Source organism: Melanaphis sacchari, unplaced genomic scaffold, assembly GCF_002803265.2.
Source record: "Melanaphis sacchari strain LSU unplaced genomic scaffold, SCAv2.0 Contig20_pilon_pilon, whole genome shotgun sequence".
Lineage (NCBI taxonomy): Eukaryota > Metazoa > Arthropoda > Insecta > Hemiptera > Aphididae > Melanaphis > Melanaphis sacchari.
The window spans coordinates 1,794,514-1,810,534 of NW_020271042.1; the positions used below are offsets into that span (position 1 = coordinate 1,794,514).

General features: G+C 24.6%; 1 protein-coding gene, 1 long non-coding RNA gene and 1 other non-coding gene across 4 annotated transcripts in view; all 3 read left to right on the forward strand.

Annotated features, from left to right (window-relative positions):
• The window catches only part of LOC112593769 (vacuolar protein sorting-associated protein 13), a 30,360-nt gene extending 19,862 nt beyond the window's left edge, over positions 1–10,498 (forward strand). The window contains exons 42-61 of one of the 2 annotated variants that reach the window (XM_025338310.1): positions 1,510–1,734; positions 1,824–2,027; positions 2,094–2,231; positions 2,293–2,451; positions 2,599–2,756; positions 2,833–2,938; positions 3,862–4,097; positions 4,759–4,921; positions 4,983–5,196; positions 6,261–6,436; positions 6,507–6,626; positions 6,758–6,873; positions 7,012–7,207; positions 8,039–8,156; positions 8,223–8,344; positions 8,423–8,592; positions 9,070–9,184; positions 9,847–9,987; positions 10,051–10,218; positions 10,291–10,392. In XM_025338310.1, coding sequence (XP_025194095.1) covers positions 1,510–1,734; positions 1,824–2,027; positions 2,094–2,231; positions 2,293–2,451; positions 2,599–2,756; positions 2,833–2,938; positions 3,862–4,097; positions 4,759–4,921; positions 4,983–5,196; positions 6,261–6,436; positions 6,507–6,626; positions 6,758–6,873; positions 7,012–7,207; positions 8,039–8,156; positions 8,223–8,344; positions 8,423–8,592; positions 9,070–9,184; positions 9,847–9,987; positions 10,051–10,218; positions 10,291–10,392 — 3,147 coding nt within the window. Of the gene's footprint in view, positions 1–1,509; positions 1,735–1,823; positions 2,028–2,093; positions 2,232–2,292; positions 2,452–2,598; positions 2,757–2,832; positions 2,939–3,861; positions 4,098–4,758; positions 4,922–4,982; positions 5,197–6,260; positions 6,437–6,506; positions 6,627–6,757; positions 6,874–7,011; positions 7,208–8,038; positions 8,157–8,222; positions 8,345–8,422; positions 8,593–9,069; positions 9,185–9,846; positions 9,988–10,050; positions 10,219–10,290 lie in introns of both variants that reach the window. The other variant, XM_025338311.1, reaches the window with a different exon arrangement.
• A 4,348-nt stretch (positions 10,499–14,846) lies between these two features.
• On the forward strand, positions 14,847–14,919 carry Trnar-ucu. The gene has a single exon. It is a non-coding gene; the product is annotated as a tRNA-Arg (tRNA).
• Positions 14,920–15,237: 318 nt separating this feature from the next.
• LOC112593779 lies at positions 15,238–16,021 on the forward strand. The gene is made up of 3 exons (XR_003114607.1): positions 15,238–15,552; positions 15,657–15,818; positions 15,889–16,021. It is a non-coding gene; the product is annotated as an uncharacterized LOC112593779 (long non-coding RNA).

Genomic DNA, 16,021 nt, shown 5'->3' on the forward strand with positions numbered 1-16,021 from the left:
TTTAGAATTTGTCTTACTTTGCTTGTTAGATACTGCATAACATGGTGATTTACCTATTGTTATTTTTTATTTGAAAGTAATGTTGCGAGTGTTAGGTATCTCAGGTATGAATATTTCTTTTGATTGAATGATTATATTTTATTCAAAGGAATTTATAAAATATACCTAATGTATTTATTTTGAGAATTTTATTTGAAGTAACGACTGTGATTCAATATGTTATCTACAGCTACGAATTACTATATTCTATTTTTGGTTTAAAGATTTTTATAAATAAATCATAATTTAATGGATTTGTAAGTTTAGTTTAGTTTAGCTTAATGTTTAATATACCTTGCACAGCTAACAAAAAGTGTTTGAAAAAGTGATGAATTATTATAAGAATTTGAGGAGTTGTTCAGGTTAGACTCAAATAACTCCTTTAGGAAAAAATCAAAAATTACATGTTATATAACATATTGAACCACAGCTGAAGTAACTTGCTATTAATTATTATCTAGAAAAATAAAGATAATAAGAAATATGTATAGTATTGTTTGTTACATGATAATGCTTAAATGATGAAAATGATGAAATTAATATGAAAAATGATAATAGGAAAAGGAAGTAATATAGGTGAATCGGGAGTTATCCGTTTCCGCCAAAATAATATTATCCGATTCCGCAATAACCCTTTTCCGCCAAAAACGAAAAAGGTACGGTTTCCGTTTCCGACAATAGACGTTTCCACCAAAAAAAACTTGTGAAACGAATAGTTTAAATTCTTAGGCAATATATGTTGTGGTAAATATAAAATATAGTAATGTAACATTCCATTAGGTAATAGCGATAACATTTGTAAGTAATTGCAAAGATCATAGATACAACAATATATTATACAGCAATAATTTTTGATAATCATTAATCGTATTATTTATTATTTTTATTAATCGTCATTCGTCGTTAACGAAAGGAATTATAGACATACTCATAGATTATTTATAATTAGCACATAATATTTATCTTATAAATGTTAAATTCTTTTATTTATTTCGATTCAGTATCTATTCTATTTATTAAACATTTGATAATGTTCTTAAAACGAAATTTGTTGTAAACAAAAGAGTAAAAAATATTGATTTTTGATGGTTTTAAGTATGTTTTGGGTTATATGTCAAAAACAAATATAACTCGGCGGAGATGTTTCATGAAAAATTGTGCGACCAATATTTTGGAAAAAGAAAATGTAATATTTGAAACAAAAGATACATTTGTATATGGTTCCCAAATAATAATTGGCGGAAACGTCTTTTCACAAAAATACATTTTTGCGGAAACGGAAATCATAGCTTTTTAGTTTGGCGGAAAAGGGCTATGCATAAATCAGGGAACCAGTTTTTTGGCGGAAATGGGCCATGCCTGGTGAATTACCCTATATCTTTAATTTATATATATATTTTTTAAATAATATACTATTAATACTATAAATTAAAAATTATAAGTTTAGCTCTAAATAATTTATTTTTACAGATCAAATATTTAGATAAATATTGGGATTGCAAATGTACTGTCGAGGAACATCCAGATGAATTTTCAATTTGGTCTTTCACTAATAATGAGGATAAACCAGATACAAATGCAAATGTTATAAATTTTGGCATACGAACTGAATTTCACGAAGGAGGAACACATATCAAAACACTTTATTGTCCATTTTGGATGATCAACAAGACTGGAAAAACTCTAACTTATAAGGTATCTGTTAAAAATACTATATAAACATTTTATTAATATTCAAATGTATATTCTAAAAAAAATTATCCTGTAACTTTTAATATGTATAGGCTGTTGATGATGAAGCAAATATATTACAACATTCATCAAATTCTACAGAACCTTTAATGTGGTCATTTAAAAAAAAATTGTTTTTTGCTAATAAAAAAGCTTACATTAAAATTGATTCAGGTCTATGGTCTGATAAATTTTCTCTGGATGTAGCTGGAAACTCTGGTTCAATTATGTGTAAATCAAATAATATTCTATATCAAGTAATATTTTTATTTTAAGTTATAGATTATGAATATTTGTTTTTTATTAGTATTTGTTTTTTCTAGATGGGTGTACACATACAACTTACTAACAATTCTTTAACAAAACAAGTTACATTTACTCCATTTTACATAACATCTAATCAATGTCCATTTGCTATAGATGTTCAAGAAATGTATAAATTACAACAAACTTGGATTAAAGTATATTTAAAATTAAAGTTAATTATTTTAAATATTAAAATTTTTCAATTTATTTAAATAGGTAGATCCAAATAGCTGTGTACCATTTTGGCCTCAAAATATTACAGATAAACTAAATGTAGATAAAATATTCATTTTTCGTATAACTGGTACTTTGGATGCTTCTACTCCATTGCCATATTATAAGTCAAGAAGTGATTTAATACGTCTCCGAAATAAAGTAAATTATTAAAAACTATTTTACTGGTTAGATTATTGATTTTATTTTGTTTTAGTAAATATTTTTAGTTATTATTAATAAATATAACAATAGTTTTGCTTATCAAACATAATACTTAGGTTTTTAATATTAAAAATATGTTTTTAGTATAGTGCTGTTCAAGTGGATATTCAGATGACAGAGGGTGGAACTTACATCACATTTAGTCCATACATGGAGGGAATGGCGCCTGCTTTAATTATAAACCATACAGAAAGTTATCTTAAATTTATTGAACATGATTTGTCAGAATATTTAGATGAAATGTTAGTTATACTTATTACTTAGAAGTTTTAGTTTTAACTTATACAATTTTATAATTTTATCTTTTTTTTTTCGCAGAAAAATATTACCACCTAGACATAAAATGTTCTTTGCGTGGTCTACTCCAACAGATAACCCTATTATTTATTGGAATATGATGCAAAATCAAGCAGATTTAAGAAAGGTTAACATGAATTTAACACTTTTTTTTTTTTTATTTAAACTTTGTAATATACAATTAGTCTCTACAATTAAAAACATAACATAAAAAATAATATATAATAGATTATGAGATACAAAATAAAAAAAAAATAAAGACAATTAGATTAAATTACAAAAAGAAAAAAATTTAAATTGAGTAGCCTGTATGGCTAAAAAAAAGACAAAACGCTTAATATCACACTTTTTTGTAAGTTGGTTAAGATATTTTGTGTATTAAAAGGGACATTGGAGGATTTTAGGATGGACAAAAGGTTGGTGCGATTTGATAATAAACTAGGGCAGTTGAAGATAAGGTGATTGATATCACAAACCATGGGAACGTAGTGAAATGTGCAGAGAGGTGAGTCGTTCAAAGAAAGTTTAAACAAATAAGACAGTAATAATGTGTGGCCAAGGAAAGGCAGGTTTTAACACTTATTTAATGTATCTGTAATGTTAGGGGTAGTAAAAATAATTAGCTATTGCTTTTACTGATTATGAAAGATATATTTCCAAAGTTCCTTATATACAGTACTTTTATTGTAATTCTTCAAAAATGTTGTATTAATTTAATATAAGCTTCAGTTATCAGCCTATTGATAATTTTAGTAATTTCAGTATTGATTATTACATACTTCAAATTCAACTTAATATAGCTTAAAGCAAAAAAAAATATATAGTTACATACCATGTGTTAATTTAAACCAACTAACTTTATTTGAAACTCAATTTATTTTTTGATTGCCATGTTTAAAACTACAAAATTAAAAATGTATTATTTAAAATTTTAAAATTAGAATTTCTATAAAAATTTAGTTAGTTAATAAGTATCCAAATTATTTTTGATTAGGAATTTACAAATTATTAAAAAAAATCTCCTTTTTATCTGATTTATATTTTTTTCAGGATGGTGTGGGGACATTTAATCATGATGATGGTATAAAAGTGTATTGGATTTCGTTTTTAGATGGTATACAACGTATTCTAATGTTTACTACTGATGCTCGTATAGCTGAAGAATGTCAAGCTTCAAGCAAACTTGAAATAATAAATAGAGAAATATTAGTTTCTATACATTCATTAGGTTTATCATTGGTGAATAATGATGTTTGTATGGAATTAATGTATTTGAGAATTGGAAGGTAAAAATTATAAATTTATTTAATTATTAATATTTTTGTGATTTAATTATCATTTACACTTGGTTAGTAGCGTTAGGTAGGGAGATATTATTATGTTTTGATAATATTTGTGTATATTAAAATATTAAATAAAATAACACGAAATTAAAGAATTTTTTCTACAAAGGAAATTTGCAATAAATTTTGTATATACACTATACAGTAGGGTCTCGTTAATCCGAATACAGGCTAATTCGAAAGACGCAGTAATTCTAACGGGCTTGGAAATAGCCTCATCGCTATACTAAAACACACGTGTATCATTATTCATAATAATATGTGATATATAAACATATTAGCTGGTTGTATATACATAATTATAATGATTTTGATTGTATTCACAGTATTTTTCACAACAAATTTTATTAATTAATACTGCAGTATAGATGAAGATTAATTTTAAAATTTAAATTGGAATAAAATTGATTTTTTTATTAAGTCACGAGTAATTCAAATGATTTCTTTCCCCAATCTTGTTTGAACTAATGAGACTCTTCTGTATATTTAAATATCAAAACAAAACACATAATTGTAAAATCAATACATTTATTGCTTCAATGTGAGAATTAAAAATTGCACTTTTTAGACATGTGACTTTTTTTAAGTTAAATTTTTATTATAGTTCTGGAGTAATATGGGAAACAAAAAAATTAAGTGGTTCTCGTTATGTACCAATGACAAAAAAAGAATGTGAATTAATTGAAGCCGCTTATATACGCTACACTAGAATGTTGGCAATTGGCGAGAATGAACCCATTGTCTTTATTAAAGATTTGAATATTGAGGTATATTTTAGATTAATTGTACTATGAAATTAAATATATTTATATTAATCAATATTTTTAGGTAAATTTTGCTGAAAATTTTGTTACAAAACCTTCTAAAAAAAATATTAGACGAATTTACAATACTGGATTTTGGCTTAATTTGCAATCTTCTGATTATACATCCCAGATACATGCTAAAATAAATAACTTACAAATTGATAGTCAAATAGATAATTGTATCTTTCCTGTTGTATTTGCTCCTGTACCACCACCAAAAACAATTGCACAAACTGGTAAGTCATGATATTTTATTTAAAAAAAAAAAAAAAAAAAACATAAACATTATTATAATTTATTGTACATAAAGCATAAAGCCATAACTAGGCTTTGGTGAGACTGACCCATGCCAGGGGCACAGCAAAAAAAGAATATAAAAGCCAAAATAAAATATGCCTATTTTATTGTTAATACTTATAATATACATTTTACTTATTCTATGCTAAGGTGTTATACTAAATATTAATATAATTTATAAATATGGAGAAATTTTAGGTTATTCTTGATAGGTAAATAATAATTTAATAGCATATATATGTATTTAGTATACAAATATTACAAAATACTTGCAGTATAAAATATTTGACATTATAATATTATGTAATATTAAGCAAAGTGGTAGTAATAGTTTTGAAAATTGATTTGTATTATTATTTTTTAACATAAGATACATGTTAAAGTTAAAAATAGGATTAAAAATGCAACCCTTTAATATATTTATATTTATTGATGGGTAGATAACTATTCATATTTCAATATTTAGTCATTTATGTTTTATAAGTTCGTGAAAGGGTGTTCTAGAAGAAATTTTATGGTAAGTTTTTTTTATTGTTGCTTACAAAATTAAATTACTTTACTTATAACAATAATAATTAAAATATTTTATAGGTATTTAAAAAGTCGCAATAAAATCATTTATTGATTTTGATTTTTTATCAATCAAATTTTAAATAAGATAATGTAAAAACATTAGTATGTTGATACTTTTAAAAAACAATAATAAAAAAAAAATGAGTTAACATTGAAACTATATTTTTGGAACCAAAAAAAGTTTGTTGTTAGGGGGGAGGGGTGTAAACAATTTACAAGGGTAGAAATGCATTAAATGGCTTGTAGCACTGAATCTAACCACGGTTCTGATTATATAATGTGTATTATATACATTTATACATAGAATATTTATAATTTGAAATTTAACTAAATAAATATTGTATTCAAAGGCTTTGTATTTTAGATGTTAGATCATTCTGCTTATGAAAACTAATTTTAAATCTAGTTAATTAATAAATTAATATTTTAGAACGAAAGCCATTTGTGGAGCTTAGTATTGTAGAACGATTGAATAAATACAGTCCAGTTAAACAATATAAGTATTATAAAATGCTTATTCAAGAGTTTCATATCAAACTTGATATTGGTTTTATCAATGCTATAATAAAAATGACTGAAAAATATGAGCTCTCAGAAGAAGAAAGGGTTTGTTTAATTGATTATTTTCTAATATCTAATTTGTATGTCATAAATCAAAACTTAAATTTTATTTTAGTTAACAATGTTCAATGAAGATTTGGCATATGCCAGTAAGCCATTACAATCTCAAATGATAACTCTTTCTTTACAAGAACAAAAGAATTATTATGATATGCTTCATTTTTCACCACTTAAGGTTTGTAATTATAAAGTATTTTAATTTCTTAATCAGCATATAAAATAGATGGGGGCTTAGTAAAATCTACTTACTAAAAATATTATATAGTTTATAAATTTAATTTTAAACATTACTTTTGTTTAATTTAGATACACGTTACATTTTCATTAAGTGGAGATGAATTAGAAAATATTCCTCCTATTATCAGTATAATCTTACAAAGTATTGGTGTTACTATTACTAGTGTTCAAGATGTTGTTTTAAAGTAAGTATTATATAATAGATATAATTTTATTTATAAAAAAAAAAAAAAAATTACTTATTTTGATCAATTGTAAAAAACATATGATATATGACTATGTGTGTTTTAGTTTCTAAAAAATTAATAATGTTGTGTTTATAGGTTGGCTTTTTTTGAAAGACAATATGTTTTGCTTAATCAGCGGCAGTTAATGCTGGAAGTTCAACATCATTATGTCAGTCAACTAATAAAACAACTTTATGTGCTTGTCTTGGGTCTTGATGTGTTAGGGAATCCATTTGGTCTGGTATCAGGCTTTAAACAAGGAGTTGAAGATTTATTTTATGAACCTTTTCAAGTATATAATGATAATTAATATAAAAATTATTTTTAAATTTAAGAGTGTCAGGCAATATTTGTTTTCTCTGTCAAACTCACACGCAAAACAGCAAATTTATATTTAGCAGAACCAATCCTATGCTAACTGAAGACATTGTACCTGCATGTGTTATATCTATCTTACTAATTATACCATTCTAAAATATATGTTCAACAGTTCCAATTTTGTGTACTTAGCTTAAATATTAGTGTGAGATATCCTATAATCAAACATAAATATTAGAACATTATCTATACTCTTTCATTGATTTTTATGATGTTTTAATTTTAAATGAATTATAAACATTTTTAATCATTAATATTTTATATACTCATAACTAGCTTAAAAATTATGAAAACTGAAAAACCCTGACGAAAAAAACATAGATAATGTAACTGTTGAACATTGATTTTGGTATGGTATATATTAGTAAGATTGAGATAACATATGCAGGTACAACATTCATTTAAAATTAGAATTTATCAAACTTTAAGTTAAAAACAGTGTTTGCATTTGTTGATTTGCTTTTTTAGGATACTGTAATTTTTATTGAGTATTTTGCCTGTAATATTTTACATATTCTTAACTTGCATAAAAAAATACCAATGGACAAATACATTCTTTCTAATATTAATATTTAAACACAAGATTAGTTTTGCTTAACACTAATTTGTTGTGATGTCCAGAGGTCAAAGAGAATATAACAAATAATGTATTGTCATCCTCTTAGTAGTTATAGAATTTAGTTAATAAGATGTCAAAAATGTTAATTGGTATTTTGGGTAAATTTAACTTATTTAATTAATTAAGGGTGCAATTCAAGGACCTGAAGAATTTGCTGAAGGATTAGTATTGGGAGTAAAGAGTTTATTTGGACACACAGTTGGAGGTGCAGCAGGAGCAGTTGGAAGAATAACTGGCGCCATGGGTAATTTATTAAATTGATAAAAGTCCTTATTTTTTATTTGTATTTACATTCATTTTAATATAATAGGGAAAGGTATTGCTGCTTTAACATTTGACAAGGATTATCAAAAAAAACGTCAAGAAATAATGAATCAGCAACCAAGTAATATTCCAGCTGGATTAGCACAAGGGGGTCGAGGTTTTGTTCTGGTAATTAGTTATTATTATTTTTATGTGTGATAGTAATTAATACATTTATTGTTTTAATTATTGTCTTAATTTAATTAGGGTGTTGTGGAAGGTGTAGAAGGTGTCTTTGAAAAACCTATCAGTGGTGCTCGTAGTGATGGCATAAGGGGATTTTTCAAGGGAGGTTGTAAAGGAATGGTTGGCCTTGTAGCTAGACCTTTATCCGGAGCATTAGATTTTACTAGTGGAACTTTGAATACCATAAAACGGTTTGTATAAATTGCATGATATATATAACTTAAAAGGATTCTCTGTTTCTGTCACACAAACATATATATATATCAGCAAATATTATATATACAATAATCTATTTTACTGTTATTTTTAAAACTTCAGTGAATTAACTATTTTAAAATTTATAGTTAAGATTAATATGGTGAGTATTTTAGGTTTTTTTTAATATTTAATTTACAAATGAGCATTTCTTAGTTTTTTTTGTACATTTTAAAATTTTCATAATTTGCTTTGTAATTCAAATATAAATTAAAGCCTTGCAAGATTAGATTCCCTAGATATCTTACCTTTAAATTTTATAATTGATTCACTGTAATTTTAAAAATTACAAAGTTAAATGAGTTATTGTGATAGTAAAATGTCCTATATTGTACATTTGTAGAATGAAATAACACACAAATTTAACAAATTATTATATTGAAATTAAAATGTATTAACATATTTTTAATCAGGGTTACTGATACTACATCAGAAGTGCAACGTATTCGTTTACCAAGGTTTTTTAGAGAAGATAAACAAGTGCGGCCATACAGTAAAAGAGATGCTGAAGGATATAAACTTTTAAAGGTGAACCAATCTAATGTTTTTAATTATATTTAAACAATTAATATAATTAAATTCTTTTACTAAATGTATGATTGTTTATTGCCTTAAGGCTTAAGGAGAGTAAGGAAATAGTGATAAAAACATAGATAGTATCAAATTTATCTTATACACAATAATAGAGATAAGTATATGTGTAAATTCTTCTTTGTTTCTGAATTTCTAATCGCTATTTACTTATTCTTCATCTTTTATTTACATTAATTAATTTTAATGTAACAAATTGTATTGACAAATTACATTTAAATGAATCAATTTGTAATTTTTTTATATATAATATATAAAAGAACACTTTTTGGACTGTATTATCATTTATGTACCTAACCTAATCTAGTATTTATATTTCAAATAATTTTAGAATAGAAAAAAATTTAAAAAAAATTTGTTTTTTAATAAAAAAATTATTACAAAAAAATGTGTATACTAGTTTTTGATCTTTTTCCCCCTCCTGAGGTTATTTACATTCTACTTATAATGAGTTATTTAAAGAAATCTAGAATCTAATTAATACTGACAGAGTTTCAATGCGTAAGCAAATTAAGATTCCTGTAAATTATTTAAAATTTTATGGTAAGAAAGTTAAAATATTTTTATTATATTCCACTTTATGAGATAAAATGTTACAGATTGCTGGAAAAGGGGTGTATAAACTATCAGATAACTATATTTATCATGTACAAACTGTGCCTACTGATAAAGAAATTTTTTTAATCACATCACAAAGAGTTATGTATATTACTCGAAGTTACTGGACTGGTTCTTATAAAGTATTTTTTATATAACATTAATATTTTGAAAAAAATGTATATTTAAAATATTGTTTCAATTAGATTGAATGGGAATATGTTTGGTCAGCCATGACTAGGCATCCAAAAATAAAACAAAACGGAATATCTCTCTATGGAAAACATGATCCTAATTTACGTCGTTGGTGGTGTTTCAAAGTTAAGCAATCTAATGCTAGATTAATTTTGGTATCAGACCCTGAACTATGTTCTGTATGTATTTATATTTAAACATATTGTATATTTATTAATATAACTAATTATTATTTATTCATTTATTTTTAGTGGATAGTTGATAAAATTAATGAGCTTATGGAAAGTGATGATCCAGATATGAAATCTACTCAGTCTTCTAATGTATCACTTATTAATAGTGCAGAAGATTAAACACCAATGATTATATCAGCTTATTTTTCACTGCTTTAAATATTATATTTTTTTATTCTACATTTAATTTGTGTATATATCAATTTAAATGAATCAATATTGTCAAATTATGAAAATCTGTGATGTATTGGAACTTATTTTTTTTAATTATTGATTATAAAAAAAAGAGTTTAATTATAGTTTGTGTTGCTTATAACATATATTTTGTAAATGTTATAATTTTTTGTTATTCATGTAACGTTAAACCATTATTTTATTTATAGTAGTGAATTTTTTTACCACACTTCAAAGAGTGTTTATTCATATTTTTTCATTATCTACTTAAATGTTATACTTAATATTTTAATTATTGATCTTTTAAGATAAACTTTGTTTTTAATTACTTATATATCTTATTCAACTTTATACTGTTTAATTTTTAATTTCTGTAGGTTAGATATATTTATTATTCATTATTGTTCAATAAATTAACATTTGTTGTAACAAAATTATAGGCGTAAATTACTTAAAACTAATAAAATATATAATATGTCCTAAAATAATAAAATGACAAAAGTTTAACCAAAAAAAAAAAAAATAAAAAAACAATGAGAAGATTGTTTATCACAAATAAAGGATTTTTTGTAATATTTTATTCAACGAGTATTAAGGGTGATTCCATAAATTATTATGGATTAATAAATCTTAACAATGAATTACTGGTTTTCATAACACAAAAAACATTAATATCAGCATTCAATATATAAATTACTGTAAATAATCAGTAAATATTGGTTTAAACACATCATGGAATGTAGAAAATACAAATAATAGAAATACTTATAATTATACCAATACGACCAAGTGATATTATTGGTTAAGAAGAAATTAATTTAGTTGAGAATAAAACTTATCAAGATATTAACATTAACAATTTAAAAATACAATCCTTGTAATACATCAAATATGTTTATTTATTTTTATTAACAATAATAAATTGTACTAGATATTTAAATTAATTTAATATATTTTTTTTTTTTTAGATAAAACATGCGGATCATGGATATTGGCTGTCACAAAAATGTATAGTACCTATATAGGTTATTTTAAAATTGACCTTATTTTTTGTACAGACACTTAGTTGTATGTTATTATTCACTTATTAATGAACACCAATAAGTGGTTTTCTATAGTTCTGTGAATGTAAAGGCTGCTCCTATGCCATCTGAATCAGACCTACTGATTGAAAGAATAAAATAATTGAATTACATAAGTATCTCTATGTGACATGTATAATAAATCATAATAATATTGTAGTATTTGATTTTTTGAGATTATACAACATTATTAGTTTTTGTAATTAAATAAGCAATAGTTTTTGTTTTAACTTTTGAGAAGTTAATATTAAAAAAACCAAAGTGAACAAGTAACAACATATTATATGTCAATTATATATTTATACTTGAATAAGTTAAATTTAATATTTTTAATTCTGGATTATTAAATTTTATCTTAGACAAGAAACATAATCTCATTTATACGAATAAGTATATATTTTTATAAAGATTTGTACTATAATTTAGTATAATATACATAGGCATAGTTAGGGGGACTTAGTCTCTCCCCCAAATGCAGACTAAACCCTCCATGTGTCAGTACATGTCTACCCCTAGAAAGGTAACAGCTCCTCCCCCCCCCAAAAAAAAAAAAAATTTGACCACCCTACGCCTATTATAATAATATATATTACTAATTAGGTAACAATGACGAATGTTGACTCCGATGTATCGATTTGCTCATTTATCATAATGTATTAGAGTTCTATTTAATTAATAATTAATACATAATACACAAATTTGTATTCATTTAAAAATAAGACTTCAATTTATTATTTTATACAATAACACTTACTTAGATAATAATCTTTTAACTAAAACCAAGTTACCTTCACATTTTTAATAATTCATAGATCAGAGTCAATTCTTCTTTCTTTTTTAACGAACTTTTCTATTATTTTATCGCAAAATTCAAAGCTCATTTTTAAACTTTTTAATACTTTTTAAAATTTTATATATACCTATTTTATTTTCTTATCTTTGTAAATACTTGTAATATTAGGGATTACCAAACAAGATACCTGTTTTAATAATTTCACTTTTTTTTTAGAAAAATGTTTTGAAATCAAGTCACTTATAAAGTTATAAGTTATAACACAATCAGTTTTTACGATAGCCATAATATTGTTTAAAATAATAAATTTATTATAGGTAGTACTAAAATACTAAACACTATTAAAAAATAGCACAAAATAACAAAACGAAGAAAAATTGTCATAATATTATACTCGTAGACGCCGTAAATTATATAAATGACGACATCGGACATTGACGAAGAATAACGAATGAAGTATGAACATGCCTTGGGTTGTTCGCACCGCCATAACAAGCGTCGTATAGCTTACGCACACCATAGACATATTATATGTCTATGACGCACACATCAGATGATCGATGATCGTATGCTCTGTTACGATAAAAATAAACACGAATAATTATAATAGAAGTATTAGAGAGAAATGATATATTTGTCATACATTATGTCTCTTTTAAAATATGTAACAAATTATTGATTACAAAATAATATTTGTATTTTTTATTTCCTAATTACATTTTTATTCCTAAGCATGATGAGCATGCCTGAATAATTCACCACTGCTAATTAACAACACAACTTGTGAAACTACAGTTGTGAATAAAAATTTATTTACAGTAAACTATATTATTATTTACTGTCATAGTGTCATACTCTGTAAAATACAATTTAATTTATCAGATTATTATCATGGTTTAAAGTTTGTCTAATGGTTTAATCTTTTAAATATTTTTAATTTCTTTATCTTTTCAAGGTGAATTTATAATTTTTAATGAGGCAAAATTTTTATAGTTAAAATCCGACGATGGCGAAAGTATCAGTGTTGAAGTTTCGTTCATCAAAGTTAAAACAGTACAAGGAAAATCGAGCTTTAATTATGTACCTAGGTACATCATGGAATATTAACGGAACTTTTTTAATGCCAATACCACCAAAAAGTTTTACCTTTCTTTTACTCCACCAATAAAAAAATACATCGACGTGTTGTAATTTACTTAAGTTGGAAACCTAATGCCATGATTTCGATTTAAAAATTATTTCTAAAAATATAATAGTTAGGCTGTTAATAAAAATGAATTATTTATAAATAATTATTGTAACATTCTAACATCTAATCTAATAACTTTCGAATAAGAAGTTTGAATTTTTCCGCCACCTGGAGCAATAATATTCTCTTTGCACCTTAGTCAATGCACTGTGTACTGTACTTATTTAATATTGGCTATTAATTAACAATACTACCTATCTCGTTCAATATTTGAAGTAAATAAATCAGTAAACCATAGTTGTAACTTGTAACATGCTCGTGCTTGACTATGGTTGTCGGTTGATATATTATTTAAATACTACGTTCGCTGTTCCAGAATTTATGGAATAATTGTAATAGCAATTTAAAGTAATTTATACGAAATTACGAAAAGTCTCTGTTTATAAGGTAAGTACTTTCAAGCTTAATAATATCATTGAAAATATTTACTTTAGTAAATGGGACTTATTAAATGTTATTAAGTCATTCTATGTTAATGTAAAAAAAAAAAAAAACTATTTCAAAATATAATAATGCTAAAATACCATCAGAAAATAAAATTAGTATGTACTTATTAAAATTAAATAATGACATAAAAATTTAGAACTACTCTCGGGGTGCTAATTTTGAATCTGGGCATACTAAACAATAAACAGTAAATACTAAATAGTAAGTACCTAATCAAGCACTTCTCTTCCATATTAATCCACACAACTATAAATAATAGTGCCTATGCCTCCCTTCCAGCAAACATCGTATACACAAATATTAATTGGCAAGCAAGTCGGATTGTCGTAGGTACACTAGATATATTATACAATAAGCTTATAATTACTATATTATTACTTTCTATAATAAAATTATAATCTATATTTTGAGGAGAATAGTAATTAAATTTGTTTAAAAATGTATTCCAAATAGCCATTAAAAAAAATCGCTTGCTTGAGCCTTGGGTCGTAACTTATTCGTATTATTCATACTAGGTACTCATTAATAAAAATAATTTACAGGTAGGGTACCTATTAATTATTAAGTAGATAGGTAATAGTTTTGTGTTATCTAAATCTAACTAAAGAAACAAAAATCTCTGTACAGTGTACACCTATCTAATAAATTTATTATGTGCATTTCGTTAATAATTTTGCTATATCTACTACCTTAGTTTCATAATGTAATATGACTTCATTTGATTTTTTGCGTTATAATTTAATTCATAAAATTATAACTTATACATTTATTGATATATTAAATACGATTTGAAAATGATAAACATAATCTTGCTCTAATTTACTTATCTGTCCCTGTAGCGCAGAGGATAGCGCGTTGGACTTCTAATCCAAAGGTCGTGGGTTCGATCCCCACCAGGGATGACGTAAATTGATATTTTTATACTTTAATTTAAATTTAACTTGTTTATTTAAATATACGTATTTTGATTTGTGATTAGAAATTATTTCGGTAATGACTTTGCTATCATTAAAAACTTTAAAAGTTTTATAAAAGAATTCGTTTAGGTCCTTGTTCTTATGTAAATTCACACATTTATTTAATTGTTTATTTTATTTATTAATTGACATAATTTGTTGTTTTAAAGTAATGATTAAACATTTAAAAGTAGGCACAACGTTTATTATAATAATTACTTATCTATAACTAGCATAACTAAATTACTAGCTGAATTACTCTGCTTCACCCGTGTGTAGTTTACTGTTTATGCTTTCTTAAAATGTTATTTAATTTTATCAAATGCTAAATAATAGTAATAGCTGAATTATAAATAAAAAAAAATATAATAATCACTCGTAGGTTTCTTCAAGGTGGATAATTCCCTAATTATAAGAAGTTTAGTGTTGTGCCAATAAATATGTTAACTAATACTAATCCTCAGTTTAGCTACAGACTACCTGAACATGTTGACAATGATGTTCTTCAAATGGCAGAGGAGCCCGACTACACTTGAGCAAAGTATTAGGTTAAAATTTTTGATGGGAACAAAATTTATGGTAAGAATAACTTATAAAAACTAATTTAATACCTAATTAGTTACTATTAATTCGTAAACGTTGTAAAAATCAACTCATAGAAAATGATTTGATTTATTTCACAGATTATTTTAGAAAAGTATGGCATCAGCAAGTTGAAGTTAAAAATTCTCTACAGAAACAAAAGTTGAAGAATATAAGACCTTAAAGCCTAAAAGAATTAAAAAGGTGCTTGCTTTGGAAAATAAGTGTTCATTTGATATCTGATGAAAGCAATAATTCTGATGGTAATTGTTTACATTTTCATTTCTTTTATCTATAAATGTTAATAATTTTAATTTAAATAATTGTATTTAGGTAATTTTTTTGAAGTAATGACTTCATCTACTAATTAACCTTTAGCTGTGCCTGTTCCAGTTACACCGATAGGTAAAATAGCTTTAACTAAACTTCATTAGTAAGCTATCAATACAGTTGATTTTTTAAATAA